The sequence below is a fragment of the Pelobates fuscus genome, chromosome 12, assembly GCF_036172605.1.
Source record: "Pelobates fuscus isolate aPelFus1 chromosome 12, aPelFus1.pri, whole genome shotgun sequence".
Lineage (NCBI taxonomy): Eukaryota > Metazoa > Chordata > Amphibia > Anura > Pelobatidae > Pelobates > Pelobates fuscus.
Genome location: NC_086328.1, coordinates 90874489 through 90891715, shown reverse-complemented (window position 1 = coordinate 90891715; position 17227 = coordinate 90874489). Strand labels below are relative to the sequence as shown.

The 17227-nt window shown below is 43.1% G+C and overlaps 1 protein-coding gene across 2 annotated transcripts; it reads left to right on the top strand.

The window, feature by feature from the left end:
* The first annotated feature begins 1434 nt into the window (after positions 1 to 1434).
* On the top strand, positions 1435 to 15455 carry LOC134578420 (RNA-binding protein 4B-like). 2 transcript variants are annotated; one of them, XM_063437421.1, is made up of 2 exons: positions 1435 to 1496; positions 13613 to 15455. In XM_063437421.1, coding segments are annotated over exons 1-2 (1074 nt in total). In that variant the 5' UTR covers positions 1435 to 1494; the 3' UTR covers positions 14685 to 15455. The 2 variants fall into 2 exon arrangements, with proteins under 2 accessions (XP_063293491.1, XP_063293492.1); XM_063437422.1 differs by lacking the exon at positions 1435 to 1496 and adding an exon at positions 1558 to 1632.
* Positions 15456 to 17227: the final 1772 nt, after the last annotated feature.

Sequence of the window (17227 nt, the reverse complement as noted above, 5' to 3'; positions counted from 1 at the left end):
AGGTCCAACACATTATTAATCGCCCCAATGGACCAGCCTCAACTGGATTAAATAATGCTCAAGAAATCAACATTCAGGTCATCATTGGTGGTAGTGGGCCTGTGGGAGACAGAGTATGTGACACAGATTTATTTGAAATTTCCTCATACTCTGAAGGTGATATTGATTTAGGTTGCTGGGAAAAATGAAGGCACACCTCACAGCTTCAGCAGCCTCCATCAGACAAACCATATGTTGCAGGCTTTGCCATGGTAGATGACCATTCAAGCAGAGATCTGTGAGATTTGCCTAAAGAAAGCAACTAATACTTGTTCTAAAAAATTAAATATAAATACCGCACTATTTAATTTTTTGGATTTTTCACTATAGAGGCTATAGTAGAGGGAATACCTCTAAAATACCAGCACCACCAAGTAATTGAGTGCAAACACTACCCAGTTTTTTGTTTAATACTTGTTCTAAGGCCAAAAGTTACCAGCTCTCCCATGCTCCTTACCCCAAATATTGCTGCAAAGGGTGAACTAATAAATGGAAACAAAAAATCCAATACTGCACATTTGTATATTTTTTGTTTATATATATATACCTACACACAGCAATCTTTAAATTAAATTGCAATTTCATGCCAAGTTATTTAAAAAAAATCTAATTCTTATTTTTATCTGAAGAAATCTCAGTGTCAAAGCAAACGTATAAAATATACCACATTCTTTCCAGGAGATTAGTGTATCTTTGCAGCCCAAACATTTTTACCACTATTGCTCATGGTGTGTTTAAATATTTGTGAAGTGTCAGGTTCTCTCACTCTCCAAGCACATACTTCAACTCAGAGAATGACTTGATATTCAACAAAAGCTTGATGACTTCAAAATTGGACTTTTTATGTAAGATTAATTATAATGCTATTTCCTATCCACTATTCATTACTATAAACAATGATTGCGTTACACTCCTGGGGATTTTTGTATGACACTGCTGTTGGCCATAAAGAATCCTGCTGAAAATGTGCCTATTAATATTGATTATTATTATTGTATTATGCATCTGTCTAACTTTTCTTTTTCTAAATAATATATATTTTTAATAAAATATCACATTTACAAATGTGATGTTCTGTTTTGAGACTATTATATACATATATCAATTATGTGGACTACCTTTCTTATCACCCTCAGCCAGTCAAAGTCTGGGTCATGGAAAAAAAATTCACATCACCTGCAATGCTAATGATGGAGAATCTGTATTCCATATTGTAAATTCATGGAATGAACTGCTTGCATTCCATACTTCGTGCTGCTACTTTGTTATCATCAAAGAACGAGTAGAAATAGAACACTGGAAGCATTTCATGGAACGTCTAGCAACTCCTGTTAACTTGGGTACCACCGAGCTGTGATTGGGTGGCCGTTGTCAGGGAGACGTAGCGTTGTCGGCGTGCGACGAACCCGGACGGCCATCTTTAGTGTGTCGGATTCTAAACACTGCAAGCGGTGAATGTAAGTGGGGAGAGAAGGGGGTAAAAATCGGGTGAGCGGGAGAGAAAGTCGAGGGGGATCAAAATGCTAATACAAAGGGAAACAATGTTATCCGCGATTGGAGAAAGATTGTAATACAGAATAAATACCGGTGAAGGTAAAATGTAAAATAAAAGGTTGACAAAGAAATGTTACAGCATTTATGGGCACAGGCGTGAACTCGGGAAGATGGATAAAGGGTCTTGATGGTAAATGGGGGATAATGATGGTTTCAACCAAAGGTGTAGTAAGATAGTGTGGACAAAGAAGGGCGCGGATGAGAGAGTCAGCTGAAACAATGATTAGAGGCTTGGGAGAGGATGGGAGGGCGGTATAAAAATAGGGGTGCAAGGATAATTGAAGAAGGGAGATAGAAACGAGATTTATATGTAAATATAGCATCTTGGAGAAAGGTGTGTGATCAACAGGCAAAAAAGAAAAGAAAAAGAGAATAACACTTTACAGAAGAAGAAATAGAATAGAGAGAGATTGGAAGGTGTTTAAAACAGGTGATTGGAAAAAACTAGGGATGTAATGTATTCGAATTTTAAACATACAATGTTTCCATATATTAATTAAGTCACTGAAAGTATAATGTTTTAAATATGATCTTTAGTCACTTGCCTGTATTTCAAGACACTACAATGCTACACCCATTTAAAAAAAAAAAAAAGGTCTATTGTTAATGGTCTTATATTAGAACTCTGTACAGATATCTATAACAATCAAATTGGTTCCCATGTAAAATAATACTTTAGGGATAAATATATTTCTGTTTTATATGCTGTCATTTCATAACTGTCATATTATATATCATAACTGCCTTTTATTGCCCCCCTCCCCCCCACTTCCCTTTTACACCCCCTCCCACACACACATACCTTGCATACTTATGATTTCTATGAATAATATCAGTGTTAATCAATAGAATGAGGTAAAGGTTAAGAATTACAAATTGGAATAATATGTAATCAATATTTTTCAGCATTGTGCCTTCCACAATTATTATTATTATTATTATTCATATTTTATATATTGTAGATGACACACACAAGTTAAGTTGTTACAGTCTAAACAGGATTCTACTTCTTTTAGAAGGACTATTCAAAAATGTGACTGACTGTGTCAGATGACATTTAGTATAGGTAATTACAAAGTTAGGTAGTCGTGTATAGAGAACCAGCAAGCATAGTTTCTTTCTTTTCTTTTTTTTTATTTTTTAAAAAGTGTTTTTTTTTTTAATTTTTCCATCATATTTTTTTTTTGTGAATTCTTTATTTTGGGTGCATAGGTAAACAAAGCAGCTCACTCTGCTACAATAGCAGTCGTGAGTATCAACATATCACAATGACATTACTATAATGGTGTTTCACAATGCACAGTTTTGTGTGTAGAAGTAGAAATATATTAGGAGTCAACCTTGATTGTTGTTTACGGTTGTGGTGATTGGCTTTAACAGTGTTACATCAGCAGCTTGGCCACATGTGCGGAGCAAGCAGCAACGCTCTGCCATGTGGGGCTAGTTACCTTGGTGGTGCTAGAGCGTTTTGTCGTATGGCCATAGTTGGCCTGTGTGTGAGGTGTACGCAGTGTGTCATTCCTGTGGGGGCCGTCTGGAGGCTGCGCCCTGTGTAAAATTTGTGTTGTACCTAGTTGGCAGATGAGATGGTATGGTGATGTCTTGGAGGCTTTCGCAGAAGCCGCATTCTGATAAATGCCTGAGCGCATCACTACGATAACGAAAGGGGGGGTAGAGAAGATATTCTGTTACATAGCGTTACATACATTATTGTCGTCTTTTGTGTACAACCGCCAAGGGATTTTCCCAAGTTTTATTAACTAAACAGGAGTTAACTGAAAATAACAGGTTTAAAATAAATTCTACTAGCCAGTACGTCCAGTGCAATAGTTCTAATTTTCATCTGTGTGTCTGTTTCACATCGTGGTTTTTGTAAATTGCCTGTAGTTCGTGTGGTCCTCATATCTGAGGTGTGTGTTCTTATCGTGTGTGTTGTGACCTTTTTTGCTTTTAAAACTGATTTTTAGTTTCGAGGAATTTCTGATGGGGTTCAGTAGTAAGCATGAAGTGGGTATCACACGTGATAGTGCACTTCGTCTCCATGATGCAGAACTGGTGTTGTTCTATATGTTTTGTGGTGGTTGTCAGTCGACAGTGATGTGTAGGGTGTGTGGTCCCTTTTAGTCATAGGGTCTGTTATGTTGCATAATTGTTTGTGTTCCCGTTGGTCGTGTTTGTTGGTAGCGTCGTCTTGGTTGTGTCAGTGATGCGTTTGTGGTATTAGTCGCGTCTTGGTCTACTGGTCGGGGGTGGTTAGCGTGTCCTCTGTTCTCTTGGGTTCTACGGGGTTATCAGTGGGTATATTTGTCCTTGAGTGTGTTATGGGTAGCTCGTGTGTGGGGGTATGGTGTCGCGATGGGAGGGGGGTGGAAGGGAGTCCTGGAGCGGCTGCACGCCCCGGTCCGTGTCCTACACCCCTACTAGGTGCCTCATAATCCAGGGGTCCCAGATTTTGTGGAAGTGTTTTGTCGTGTCGTGTAGAATTGCTGAGAGTTTCTCCATTTCCATGGTTTCATTGTTTTTTTGGATCATCTTTGTTAGTGTAGGCGTGTTTTGGTTACCCCAATGCTCTGCTATGGTGCGTCTGGTGGCGAGAGCCATTTTCGCCACTAGTTTGTTTTGTGCTCTTGGTAGTTGGGGTTGGGGTTTTGAGAGTAGCCATGTCCAGGGGTCCATGGGTATGTTCTCGTGCAATATTCTGGAAGTGAGGTTAGCAACCTCAGTCCAGAGTTGCGAGCTGTGTGGGCAATGCCACCACATGTGGATGTAGGTTCCTTGTTGTCCGAATTTTTTCCAGCATGTGTCTGTGTGGGCTATTCCCATTTGTTTGAGTTTCAGTGGTGTCAGGTACCATCTGAGCATAGTTTTGTACGCCTGTTCCTTATGATTTACGCATATGGTAAGTGAGGCGGTTGCTTCCCATATGCTTGCCCAGACTGTTGGGTTCTCTGGTGGGCCTATGTCTCTTTCCCAGGCCTTCGTGTAGGTAAGTGTGTCTGCTGGGGAATCGGCGTTTAGTTGGGAGTATATCGAGGAAATTTGTCCCTTGTGTGTGGGGGCTTGTAGGCAATTTTGTTTCGAATCGTAGTTTTGTGGTTGCTGTTTTTGTATTCTGGGGTTATGTTAGGAAGCTGCGTAGTTGTAGGTATCGAAAGTGGTCCAGGGTGTTCAATGGTGTGGTACACGTAAGTTCTGGGAATGGTATCAATTGTTGGTTTCTGTAGAAGTCCCTAAGTCTGGTTAGTCCGTTGTCCTCATAGTGTGCGTAGTCTCGTGGTGTCATGCCTGGGGGGAATCGTTTATTTCTGAGGATCGGGGTGAGTGGTGATGGGAAGTTTATGAGGGGGTATCGTGCGTTGGTTCTATCCCAGACTTGTAGGGATGTGGTTAGAGCAGGTGTTGTTGGGGGGAGTTCTGGTCTGTCTTTTTTGGGGAGCGAAAAGAGGAGGGAGGGGTGATCTCTGCCCAGAAGGTCGTGCTCCAGATCTACCCAAATTTTTGTTTCCGGGGGGGGAAGGAAGGGGTTGCAATTGGGCTAGCTGGGCCGCTTGGTAGTATTGCATGAGGTTAGGGAGACCCAGGCCCCCGGACTTTACTGTTATCCGTTTAATCCGTGGTCTTTTGTCATCCTAGATGAATTTGTCTATTTTTGATTGGAGGGCTTTAAAGTCCAGTCTAGAGATGGGGATGGGTAGGGTCTGGAACAAATATAAGAATTTGGGCAGGAGGTTCATTTTTATGGATGCGATTCTGCCCAGCCAGGATATGTGCATGGGTTGCCATCTTTGTAGGTCTGACAGGGCTCGTTCGATCAGTGGGGTGTAGTTTAGTGAATATGTTTTGGATAGATCTGCTGGGATGTGTGTGCCTAGGTAGTGAATGCTTTGTTGGTTGTATCGGAATGGGTGTGAGTGTTTTAGTTGGGTTAGGAGTGGTTGTGGTAAGTTGAGGGGAAGGGCTTCTGTTTTATCCAGGTTTAGTTTATATCCTGAGAAGTGGGCGTATTCTTGGAGGAGTGTGAGAAGGGGGGCAGGGAGTTAGTAGGGTCCGCGAGAGTTAGGAGGATATCGTCTGCATACGCTGCGATCTTATATTCTTCCTGTCTAACCTTGAGGCCCTGGATTTCTGGGGTGGTGCGAATGAGTTGGAGAAGGGGTTCCAGGGAGAGGGCAAATAGGAGTGGGGAGAGCGGGCAGCCTTGCCTGGTTCCGTTTCTTATTATGAACTCGTGTGGGTTAGTGTTGGGGAGGAGGTGAGTCGCCGTTGGGTTTGAGTATAGGGTTGTGAGAGCCGTGATGACGGTGTCGGGGAAGTGGAATTTTTGTAGTGTGCCGAATAGGAAGGGCAAGAGCAAGCGATCAAACACTTTTTCTGCGTCCATTGAGAGTAGTAGGGTGGGGATGTTATTATGTTGGGCTCTCCATATTAAGTCTAATGTGCGTCTGGTATTGTCGCAGGCTTGGCGGTTGGGGATAAATCCTACCTGGTCTTGATGTACGAGTTTTGGGAGGAGACGTTGTATTCTGTTGGCCAGTGTTTTCGTGAGGATTTTAATGTCCGTGTTAAGGAGGGATATTGGGCGGTAGTGTCCAGGGTCTAGGTGTGTTTTGTGCGGTTTGGGGATTAGGCATATGTTGGCTTTGAGCATTTCCGGTGTTACCTGTTCGCCTTCCATTATTGAATTGTAGAGTGTGGTCAGGTGGGGAATCAGTGTGGTGCTAAATGTTTTGTAGTAGAGGCCTGTGAAGCCATCGGGTCCTGGACTTTTGTTGGGTTTTGTGTTCTTTATCGTGAGGGCTATTTCTTCTTCAGTGACTGGGGACGCGAGGGATTCCCGTTCCTGGTTTGTTAGTGCTGGGAGGGGATTTTTGATAGGAAGTTGTGTATTTCCTGCCCTAGTTTCGGGTGTGTGAGAGTATGGTTGGGGCTGTGGTTATATAATTTGGTGAAGTACTCAACGAATATGGAGGCTATTTGGTCAGGGTCGTTGTGGGTTCGGCCCCCAGGTGAGGTGATTTTGTCTATGCGTTTGTGGAGTGACGTTTGGCGAAGCCTGCGTGCTAGGAGGGTGTCTGACTTGTTGGATTTCTCATAATATAGTTGTTTTGTCCATTGTAGTGCTTTATGGGCGTCTTTAGTCATGTAGGTTTTTATTGCTTGTTGGTGGGATTTAATTTGGTCTAGCAATGGTTGGGAGGGGGTATGTTTGTGTTTGGCTTCGAGCGTCCGTAGGGAGGTCAGGTGGTGTTCTAGTTCGTGGAGTGTTTGTTTTCTGTGGGTGCTAGCCGCATTAATTATCTTTACTCTGATTGTTGCCTTATGGGCTGCCCACAGTGTGTTCGTGGATGGAACCGATCCTGTGTTGGTCTCGAAGTAGCTAGTGTGCTCTCGTTGGATGGTTTGTCTGATTTGGGGGTTGTGTAGGAGTGTGGGGTTCAGTCTCCAGGTCCATGCTTTGGCCTTGAGAGGTTTGTCTATATGGAGGGAGATTTCGTCGTGGTCGGACCAGGTGATTGAACCTATTGAGGTGGATTGGGGCACCAGTGAGGGGGATATTAAGAATAAGTCTATTCTGGAGTAAGAAGAATGTGGGTGCGAGAAGAAGGTGAAGTCCGGAGTTGTGTGGTGCTGAAGTCTCCATTTGTCTTGTAGGCCTGTTTGGGTGGCGAACTCCATAAGGAGTTTGTAATTTTTCCTGGTAGGGATGTGTGTGATTTGTTACTCCCTGTGCTTTTCCTATCTATGGATGGGGTTAGGACTGCGTTGAGGTCTCCACCCAGTATGGTGTGGTGTGAAGGTAACAGTTTTAGTTGTGTGCGAAGTGCTGTCCAGAACGTTGGTTCGGGTGTGTTTGGGGCGTAGACTGTAGTGATCGCGTATTTGTGGTTGGCGAGGTGTCCTGTGATGGTCAGGTATCTCCCTTGGGGGTCTGGGAGGCTTTTTGAGATTGTGATCAGGCATTTTTTGTGAACCATGATGGCTACCCCATTCTGTTTGCCTTGAGGTGAATTTGCTAGGTAGCATTGCTTGTAGTTTTTGTTGGTTAGCGGGAAGGGCTTTTTTGTTTCAAAATGTGTTTCCTGTAGGAGAATTATGTCTGCCTTCGTTCTGTTAGCCCAGCGTAATGTTTGATGTCTCTTAGCTGGGTTGTTTAATCCCTTGCAATTGATGGAGATGCAGGAGATTGGTTCTGGCATGGGTGTGTGTAGTTGTGGTGGTGTTTCGTTAGGGAGGGTGTTCCTGGTGTGGTGTGGGCTCCGGGGCGGGGGGGGGGCCCGGGGCGCCCGATCGCTCCATCTGGGAGGACTCCGGGGTGGGGGGGTGGATGGTAGGTTAGGTGAGCAGGGGAGCGTTATAGAGTTCGGGGGGGTTGGGTTATGGAGTGTCTCTCCTGGTCTTATGTGGTAGTTGCCAGGTAAAGTGGGGGGTTACGGTGTTTTACACCTTGGGTCTGTCGTGTGGCTGGTGTCGCCCGGGTTTCCCGGGATTTGGGGGTGGGGGAGAGGAGGAAGAGTTTTCACGTTCCTGTTACTCCTCCTCACGGTTCGGCGATGCTGTGTTGTCTGTCTGCAGTGTAAGGTGCTGTCTGTGGTCCCTCTGTCAGTGTTTGAATTATTTATTGTGCTGTCTTTGTCTGTATTCCTGTGGGTGTATCATTCCATGGAACGTACTTTCGGCTTCTAGTAGAAGTAGTAGATAACATTAGATAACAACATATTAAATACAACATGTAAAACATTTCAGCCTTATGTGTGGTCTCGGTTCCTATTATTACATTTGCATATCATTTGTGTGGACCATGAACAGTAAAGTATAAAAAACATTTCAATGCAGGTAATAGTTTCATGCTGAGGGAGTCTACCTGTCCGTCTTGCATGGGTTGGGGAGGTATTTGGGGGTGTCCTGATCTGGTCAATGGGGGTTTATGCTGGCGTACCTGTGGTTCTATTTTTACGTTAGGGGGGAGGCAGGGGTATAGGATTAGGGAGTTTCCTCCAGTTCAGTCGTGGGGTGTTTGCTATATTGTCGTTGTAGGTGTCTGTCACTGGTGATGTAGTCTTTCGTGTCGGGTGTGGGTCAGGGGGTTTGCTCGGGAGTGGGGGGGGGTGGGACTGTCCAGTTGGGTCAGCTCTTTGAGCCAGTCTGGGGTCATGGGAGGGGGGGAGGGGTGTAGGTACCAGTGTATTGCTGAGGGGTCCGTCTTTTGGGGTAGGGGGAGGGGTTGGGTGTCCCGTCATGGGTTGTGCAGGGGGGTACCTGTAAAGTCAGAATTGGTTAGATTGTGACCCAAGTTATTGGGTGGAGGGGTTCCCAGTTCAGTTCATTGATAGTTCTTGGGGAGCAGATCTGATTTGTTGTTGGGTGTGGTGACGGGCAAGGTGTTAGAAGGTGATCTTCCCGTATCTTGCTGTTTGGGTATGGTGGTGTCTTGGGCCCTCGTTTGGAGTCAGGTGGGTGGACCAGAACAGGCTAGTGGCATGTTGCTCAGGTCTCATTCCGGTCTTCGCGAATGCATCTTCCTGTGGTTGAACGAGACGGTTGTTTGTAACTGGTGATTGTAGGGCTGGGGTTTAGGCAAGTTCGTGGACCGTAATTCCTTGTCCTGAGATTGCGGATGAGTTTGGGGGGGGGGGGAGGTGGCATGTGGTAATGGGAGGTGGGGGTTGCCCGGTTGGCATAGGGGGAGCCGCTTACCACTCCTGAGTGTTCCATGATAACTTATGGTGTGATGGTGTGAGTCCAAGCGGCAAGAGGTCAGCCCTGCAAGAGTTACTGACGGCTTTCTCGGTGGTGCGGAGGGGGCTCCTCCGGGTTAGCGGGTAGCCTCAGTTTCTTGGGCGGTCTGAGGGAGTCAGGGTCGGTCGTGTGGGCGACCTTCTTCTCTGTTCTTGTGGAAGGGGGCAATTTGCAGCAGCTGTATTCCCAGGGATTCCGCGAAGGGTGTCATGTCCGACACTGAGGTGAGGATGTGCATTTGGTCATCTTTTTTGATCATAAGTTTAAAGGGGTGTCCCCAGGTATATTTGATGCCTTGTTGCTGAAGGGCGAGTGTCAGAGGTTTGAGGTCTCTCCTTTTTTTGAGCGTGGAGGGAGCCAGGTATTGGAAGAAAGTAAGACGGGTTTCATTATAGCGTGGGGGTTTGTCTCGTGCCAGGGTCAGTAGCTTCTCTTTGGTTCTGAAGAAATGTATGCGGGTGATCACGTCTCTTGGGGTGGTGGCGCCTAGATTTTGCAGGCGGAGAGCTCTATGGGCCCTGTCCATTTCCAACTCCTGAGGTGTGAGTTCGGGTGCCAGTGCCTTGAAAATGTTTTGAAGTGTTGGTACAAGTTGTTCCATGGTGACGGTTTCGGGTAGGCCACGGATTTGAATGTTATTCCGCCTGGACCTATTATTTAGGTCTTCCAGGCCATCTTCCAGGGCTGTCATGTGGCCATATAGATATGCTATATCCTGGGTGTGATTTGTGGTGGTGGCTTGGATGGATGCGAGCCGGGTTTCTACCTGATCTGTGCGGGCGTTGAGGCCTACTATATCCGCCTTGAGGCCTGATACATGCCGTCCTATCTCGGTGGCTACATGGGCCTTTATGTCTGTAGTTGCTTGATGAAGCATGTCCCGCAGTAATCTGATGGTTATGGGGGCCGCCGGGTTCGTCGTCTTGTCCAGGCTTTTGGCTTCCGAGCCTAATTCCTCTTCTGCTTGTGAGGAGGTTGCTCTCTGTTGGTCCGACGGCGTGCGGAATATGGAGGCCACAGATGGGTTTGTGTCCCTCCGTTTTTTTTTGCCTCCCATTACCTTCGGGTTGATTCAGGTGCAGGATGTTTTAGGGCTTCGGTCGATGTGGTGACAGGTTGTTTTGCGGTGTTAGGGATGCAGATGGTAGTGGATTTAGCGCGTGGGGGGATCAGAGCTCTAGGATCAAGCGTCCATCTTCGTCCGAGGTTAGGCCACGCCCCCATAGTTTCTTTCTTAATAAAAGAAAAACATTTTTTTTTAAAAACTCAGCTAACCAAAGAGTTATTCATATTCATCAAATAATATGATAATGGCTGAACTATTTTTTTTTTTTTTACCAACACATACTTACAATACAAACTTCATAAGGGAGAACTTGTGAATGTTTATATAAAACACCAGGCAACAATGTGCAATGTCAGTCAGCAGTTGCAAAGGCCAGTAATGTACTGTAATGCATAAAAAGGGGGTACTGACTCCTGTGGTGAAAATATAATTCTAACTCTTAAAAAGTCGATGGTAAGACCATTACCTTGTAAAATGTGTTGCAATTTTGCGCCCCAGTTTAAAAAAAAAAGAAAAAAGGATATTATGGGTCTGGAAAATGTGCATAAGTGGGCTGCAGAATTAATAAGGGAAACTGGACATAATTATGAAGGATGCCTAAAAAAATGTAATTTGTTTAGTTTAGAAAGAAAGTGGTCCATAGAGAATATCAGTGCATTATACAAATTTCACCCACAGCAAAGGAAAGTGTTGTCTTAAAGGAACACTGTAGTATTAGGCATACAAACATGTATTTCTTACACTGTAGTACTAAAGAACCAACTTAGGTGTCCGGCCCCCGTCAGTTAGGAGTTTAAATGTATTTTACTTACCTTTTCTCCATCGCCCCACCAGTCTCGCCGTTGCTAGCCCCAACTCCATGACTGAGATCATCAGTCTTGACGATCTCAGCCAATCTAATGCTTTCCCATAGGAAAGCACTGGGAGGCTATTGCACATGCATGGCAAAATGCCACGCTGCGCCAATTAACATCTCCTCATAGAAATGCATTGAAACAATGCACCTTTATGGGGAGTTTTCAGCTCTGCGTGGAGACGCTAAACATAGGTTCTGCACAAAGTGCAGCACTGACCTAGGAAGAGCCTCTAGTGGTTATCTCTTTGTGCTGGTGTCAGATGCTAATTTTGCACAGAATTGTCATTAGCCATCCCAGAATTTTGTTCTGGACTGGCTAATGATGCTGCCAGAGGTGGAGTTACAACAGGCAGCTAAAGAGTTAAAGGGACACTATAGTCACCAAAACAACGTTAGTTTAATTAAACAGTTTTGGTGTATAGATCATGCCCCTGCAGTCTCAATGCTTAATTCTCTTCCATTTAGGAGTTAAATCACTTTGTTTATTAACCCTAGTCACACCTCCCTGTGTGTGACTTGCACAGCCTTCCTAAACACTTCCTGTAAAGAGTCATCATTCTAAACTTTATCCTTTATTTATTGCAAGTTCTGTTTAATTTAGATTTTCTTATACCCTGCAATATTAATAGCTTGCTAGACCTTGCAAGAGTCTCCTGTATGTGATTAAAGTTCAATTTACAGAGCAAAATATACAATTGTTTAAGGTAAATTACATCTGATTGAAAGTGAAACCAATTTTTTCATGCAGGCTGTGTCAATCAGAGACATGTGTGGCAAGGGCTGCATAAACAGAAACAAAGTGATTTAACTCCTAAATGGCAGTGAATTCAGCAGTGAAACCTGAGAGGCATGATGTATACACTAAAATCGCTTTATTAAGCTAAAGTTGTTTAGATGACTATAGTGTTCCATTAATCTCTGTATGAGTAGCGTTTGCAAGCAAAATACTGCACATATAGGCTTATGACACTATGACCACTTCAAATCAATGAAGTAGTATTGGTGCTTGGAGTAACCCATTTAGAACAGTTAGATAACAAAAAACCTACACTTTTTCCTGCACCGAGGGACCACACTGAAAAATAAGTACACTGAGAATGGTGAATTTTAAACTTTCACATTATCAGTGTCAACTTTGTCCAGACTGGTTGACATTAATTGGCTGGGTTCTGGGTTTGGGTTATTTACACAACCAAAATGTGGGCAGTCCCTCAGAGCCTGGACATCACTGTTCTTAAATGTTTTGATATTAAACCAACTGAAGACACTATAACCACTACAGTGAACAGAAGTGGTTACATTTATTGGAGTATTCCTTTATAGTTTGTGTGGTAACAGTTTGTTGATCCAAGAAGAAGTATGATCTTCATATCTAATCAAGAAATATTTTTCACTTTTTTTCTGGCATTATTGAAATCCCTTCAGTCTGGGTTTTTGTTGTAATTTGGATCAACAGCAGAACCAAATGTAAAGCTACCAAGGAGCTTGTCCATGCTCTAGTAATTTCCCGCATGGATTACTGTAACCCTCTCCTGATTGGTCTCCCCAAAAGCCGTACTGCCCCGCTACAGTCTGTAATGAATGCTGCAGCTAGACTGATTTTCCTATCCAGTCGGTCCTCTCACACCTCGCCCCTCTGCCAGTCCTTACATTGGCTCCCTGTATCCTATAGGAGTCAATTCAAAGTGCTAACCCATACATTTAAAGCACTGAACAATTCCAGCCCCTCTTATATCTCTTCACTGATCCAGAGGTATGCCCCTCCTCGTACCCTCCTCTCTGCCCGCGACCACCTCCTGACCGCTGCTCGCACCCGTACGGCCAACTCACGCTTGCAGGACCTCTCACGGGCGGCTCCTCTCCTATGGAATAACTTGCCTACTGCCATCAGACTCTCCCCTAGTCTTCAATCATTTAAGAAGGGCCTTAAAACCCATCTCTTCAGGAAAGCGTATGGCCTCCCAGAGTAATCTCTCCCTTACATACCTGTCTCTTGCTCTCCTATGGGATAGTGCTTTGCTCTCTCCTCCAGCTCTGCTTCACTCCTACTTGATATTTCCTATCCTAATGTTTCTAATACCCCACCTCCTATAGACTGTAAGCTCATTTGAGCAGGGTCCTCTTCAACCTATTATTCCTGTAAGTTTTCTTGTAATTGTCTTATTTATTGTTACATCCCCCCCTCTCAAAATATTGTAAAGCGCTACGGAATCTGTTGGCGCTATATAAATGGCAATAATAATAATAATAATAATAATAATAATAAAGATTGAACTTGATGGAGTTAAGTCCTTATTTCACCCTAGATAATTCGGCAACAATAAATAGGTTTGCTAATATGTGTTTTTTTCTATATATAGGAGAACACACCATCGAGAAATCCCAAAATTGTATTCCTACATCATGGTGAAGATTTTTGTTGGTGGAGTGTCACCGTCAGCTTCACCAGAGGAACTAAAGAAACTCTTTGAAAGGTATGGGCAGGTAAATGAATGTGACATCCTCAAAAACTATGCCTTTGTCCACATGGAACGGGAGCAAGATGCCCACCGTGCCATAGGCGAGCTGCACAAACAGGAATTCTATGGCTCCCACCTCACAGTGGAATATGCTACGTCAAAGATACGCAATGCTACAAAAATATATGTTGGAAATGTCTCAAGCCGTGCCACTACCTCCCAAGTAAAGGAGCTGTTTGAGAAGTTCGGCAAGGTGGTTGAATGTGACATTGTCAAAAACTATGCCTTTGTACACATGGCAAAAGAGAGGGAAGCCATGGATGCCATTTTGCACCTTAACGACACTCCTCTTGCAGACCAGAAAATATTTGTCACACTTTCCAAAAGCAACAATGCTCCCAAGAGTTCCAAAATGGCATCAGCAATAGTGGCTGCTTCGTCACCTGCCCCTCCTCCGCCACCCCCTCCACCGCCTCCTGCTTATTACTTCCATCGTGGACGACTACCACCACCTCCAACCCCTTTCTCGCCCTACGCACCACGTTCTTGGTATGAGAGGGAATACTATGAGAGATATACTTATGACTTCTATGATAGGAGTACACTTGGAGCTCGTGCTGCATATGACAGGGCCTTAGCTCCTGCTGCTGTTATGGCTGCTGCCGCAGCAGCTCTACCCACTGCCCCCGTTGCCCCTGCACCGCCAACTCCAGCATCTCTTAGCGCAGCCCTGGCTCCTGCAGCATATAGGGACAGAAGCCCTGTGGGGAGGAGAACAGCAGCAGCAGCGGCAGCAGTTATGGCACAATATGCTGATCCATATGGAGCATCCCAAGCCTATAGTCAGACCTACAGCCAAGCCTACGCCTCTGCTTTCTCTCAATATAGCATGGGAGCAGCGGCATACAGCCCCGCAGAGTACTACGAGAAATACGCTAACGGGTATGCAGGCCAGTACAGCCAAACCTATTAAGCCTCACTGATCTTTGACACAAGGAGCCCACAATTTCCTTTTACACTTGGCTTGTTTGTTTTCTCTACATAGAGTCTGCAACAGTATGGAAGTAATTTTCATTAGTAAACTGAATGTACTAGACCTCAGTGAATACAAAAGAAAGTAGCAAAGGGGAGGATACAGTTGGTGCTACCTTAAAAATCTATAGGCATACCATACTGTTTAAACTGATTATCTTGCTTGCGGGTCATTGGAACACGGAGCAAAGATAACGTCCCCATAATGAAAATATAAGATCGTAAAAATTAAAAAAATTAGGGAAATAGAAAACCATTGTTTATTTGGCTCTGAGAAAAGCCATACTGAATATATTATCAGAGTTATAAAACCATGTATGAGATGTTTGTCTAGAAGTTTATGATGGTAACTACAACAAGACAATAATATCCGAGATGAATCGTACATTTGATATATTTCAGTAATATACACTTTAGATTAATATAGATGTCATATTTAGTTGCTCATTTATGCTGGGTTATTCACACAACACGGAAAATTAATTTTAGGAACTGCTCAGAGAAAAAAATTCAAGTCAAAACAGCAAAGCTGGAAAAATAGCTGAGATTTTTATTTTTTTGTCTAAATTCCCTGGTTAATACATCACAAAACTATAATTTTGCTAACATGTATACTGACACTGTTCACATGACTGATTTGCGGGTGAATACAAGCAGGAATATAATTTAAACAGAAAAAAATAATATAACATTTTTATGGTAGTGCCCCTTAAGTTTGAAAAGAGAAACGAGTTTACAAGTGTAGGAATAATTACCAAATGTAATCTATTATTATTATCATTAATATTTATATAGCGCCAACTAATTCAGCAGCGCTTTACAATATTATGAAAGGGGGGGGGACATTTTCAATAAACAAGACAATTAAACAGTGACACAGGAACAAATAGGCAGATCAGGGCCCTACTCAAACAAGCTTACAGTCTAGATTGAAATGGTCTTCTTACTTAGTTAAGTTGCAATACTTGCATGCCAATAAAAGCACCACTTTTGGCAAACAAGTATGCACATGGACAAAAAAAAGCTTTTTTTTTTTTTTTTTTTAAAAGGCCATAAGAATGTAATATAATTAAAGCAGGTGTAATAATTTGGGTGGATAACTTATAGTTAGACATAATATATAGGAAATAGTCAACACAAGCATTATAAAGACAAAAACAGAATCGTATTATTTATTTACTGGCATGATATGATTGTGCAGACAGAGAAAGGTAAATTATTTTTATAGTTTAAATAGGCTCTGTCATGACAAACATGACACAGTATTGTTTCGTAGTGCCCCTACTTTTACGTATACATTGTGCCAGTTAACTAGATAGCAAATGTATAGATAAAGAGTTATTTTAGGTAAATCACTCACCTGCACAGTTCCTTTGCATAGCTCAGGGGTAAGCAAACCTTCAGCACTCAAGATGTTGTGGACTACATCTCCCTTGATGCTTTGCCAGCATTATGGTTGTAAGAGCATTATGGGAGATGTAGTCCACGACATCTGGAGTATCGATGGCTGCCTGCCTCTGGCAGCTGTTGACTTTTTAGAAAAAAAATAGAAATATGGCTGGTTTATGGGATGCAGAACATGTCATTATGATGAGGGAAGTGTGATTTTCAGGTAAGTAAGTATGTCTGATGATCTATACATTCTCTGGCACTTTCACCAGCACAATGTATAGGATACATTTGTTTACATGTCTGAGGCCATTACCATCCATATGTTTTGTGGAAGACAGACTTAGCTGTATCTTTGCTGTCACTAGGAAATAGCCTCTATATTGCAACAAAAATGCAATACTAACTCCATAAACAAACAGAAGCCTGCACGTCAAAAAAAGACTATAACACAGATTTATGGCATCACGTTTTTCTTTAATGTAGGTGGCAAGTTTATTTTGTCATTTTTGAAATATGTACATTATAGGCCGTCTTTTTGATGTACAGACTTCGCACAAGATAATACATTTTGACAAGTTGAGGAATGTGCCTAGCTAGGTAAGGATTTATAAATAATTTACAGTCATAGTAAGGTGTTGATGAATTATAAACTGTAAAAGCATAGCTAAGCTAAGCAAAAAGGAAGTGGGGTAGAAACGTAAGGTGTTTTTGTGGTAGAAAAAGATCATGCTGATATGTTGCATATTATCCAGCATTTACTTCTGTGTATACCCTGCATGCCTTTTTCAGATTCATTTTCTATTAAGACATACCCTGGTTTACCACGTCAAACCTACAAACTAACAAACCCTGTTTCCCATGTGCCGAAAAAAGTCTGCTACCCTCCGTCTACGAATCATGTACAGTCTCTCCTATCCCCTTCTCACCCCTTTTTCCCTTTCCCTTGGACAATAATTTTTCGTAAATCGCAGGACTGGGGCGATAAGATGCAATAAAGTTGTAATTCTGGAAGACACCCGTAAATACATTTGCATTTTTCCATGGCGTTACCTAGTTTGAAAATGACGTTACAACCGGTCTCTGTTGAACTTT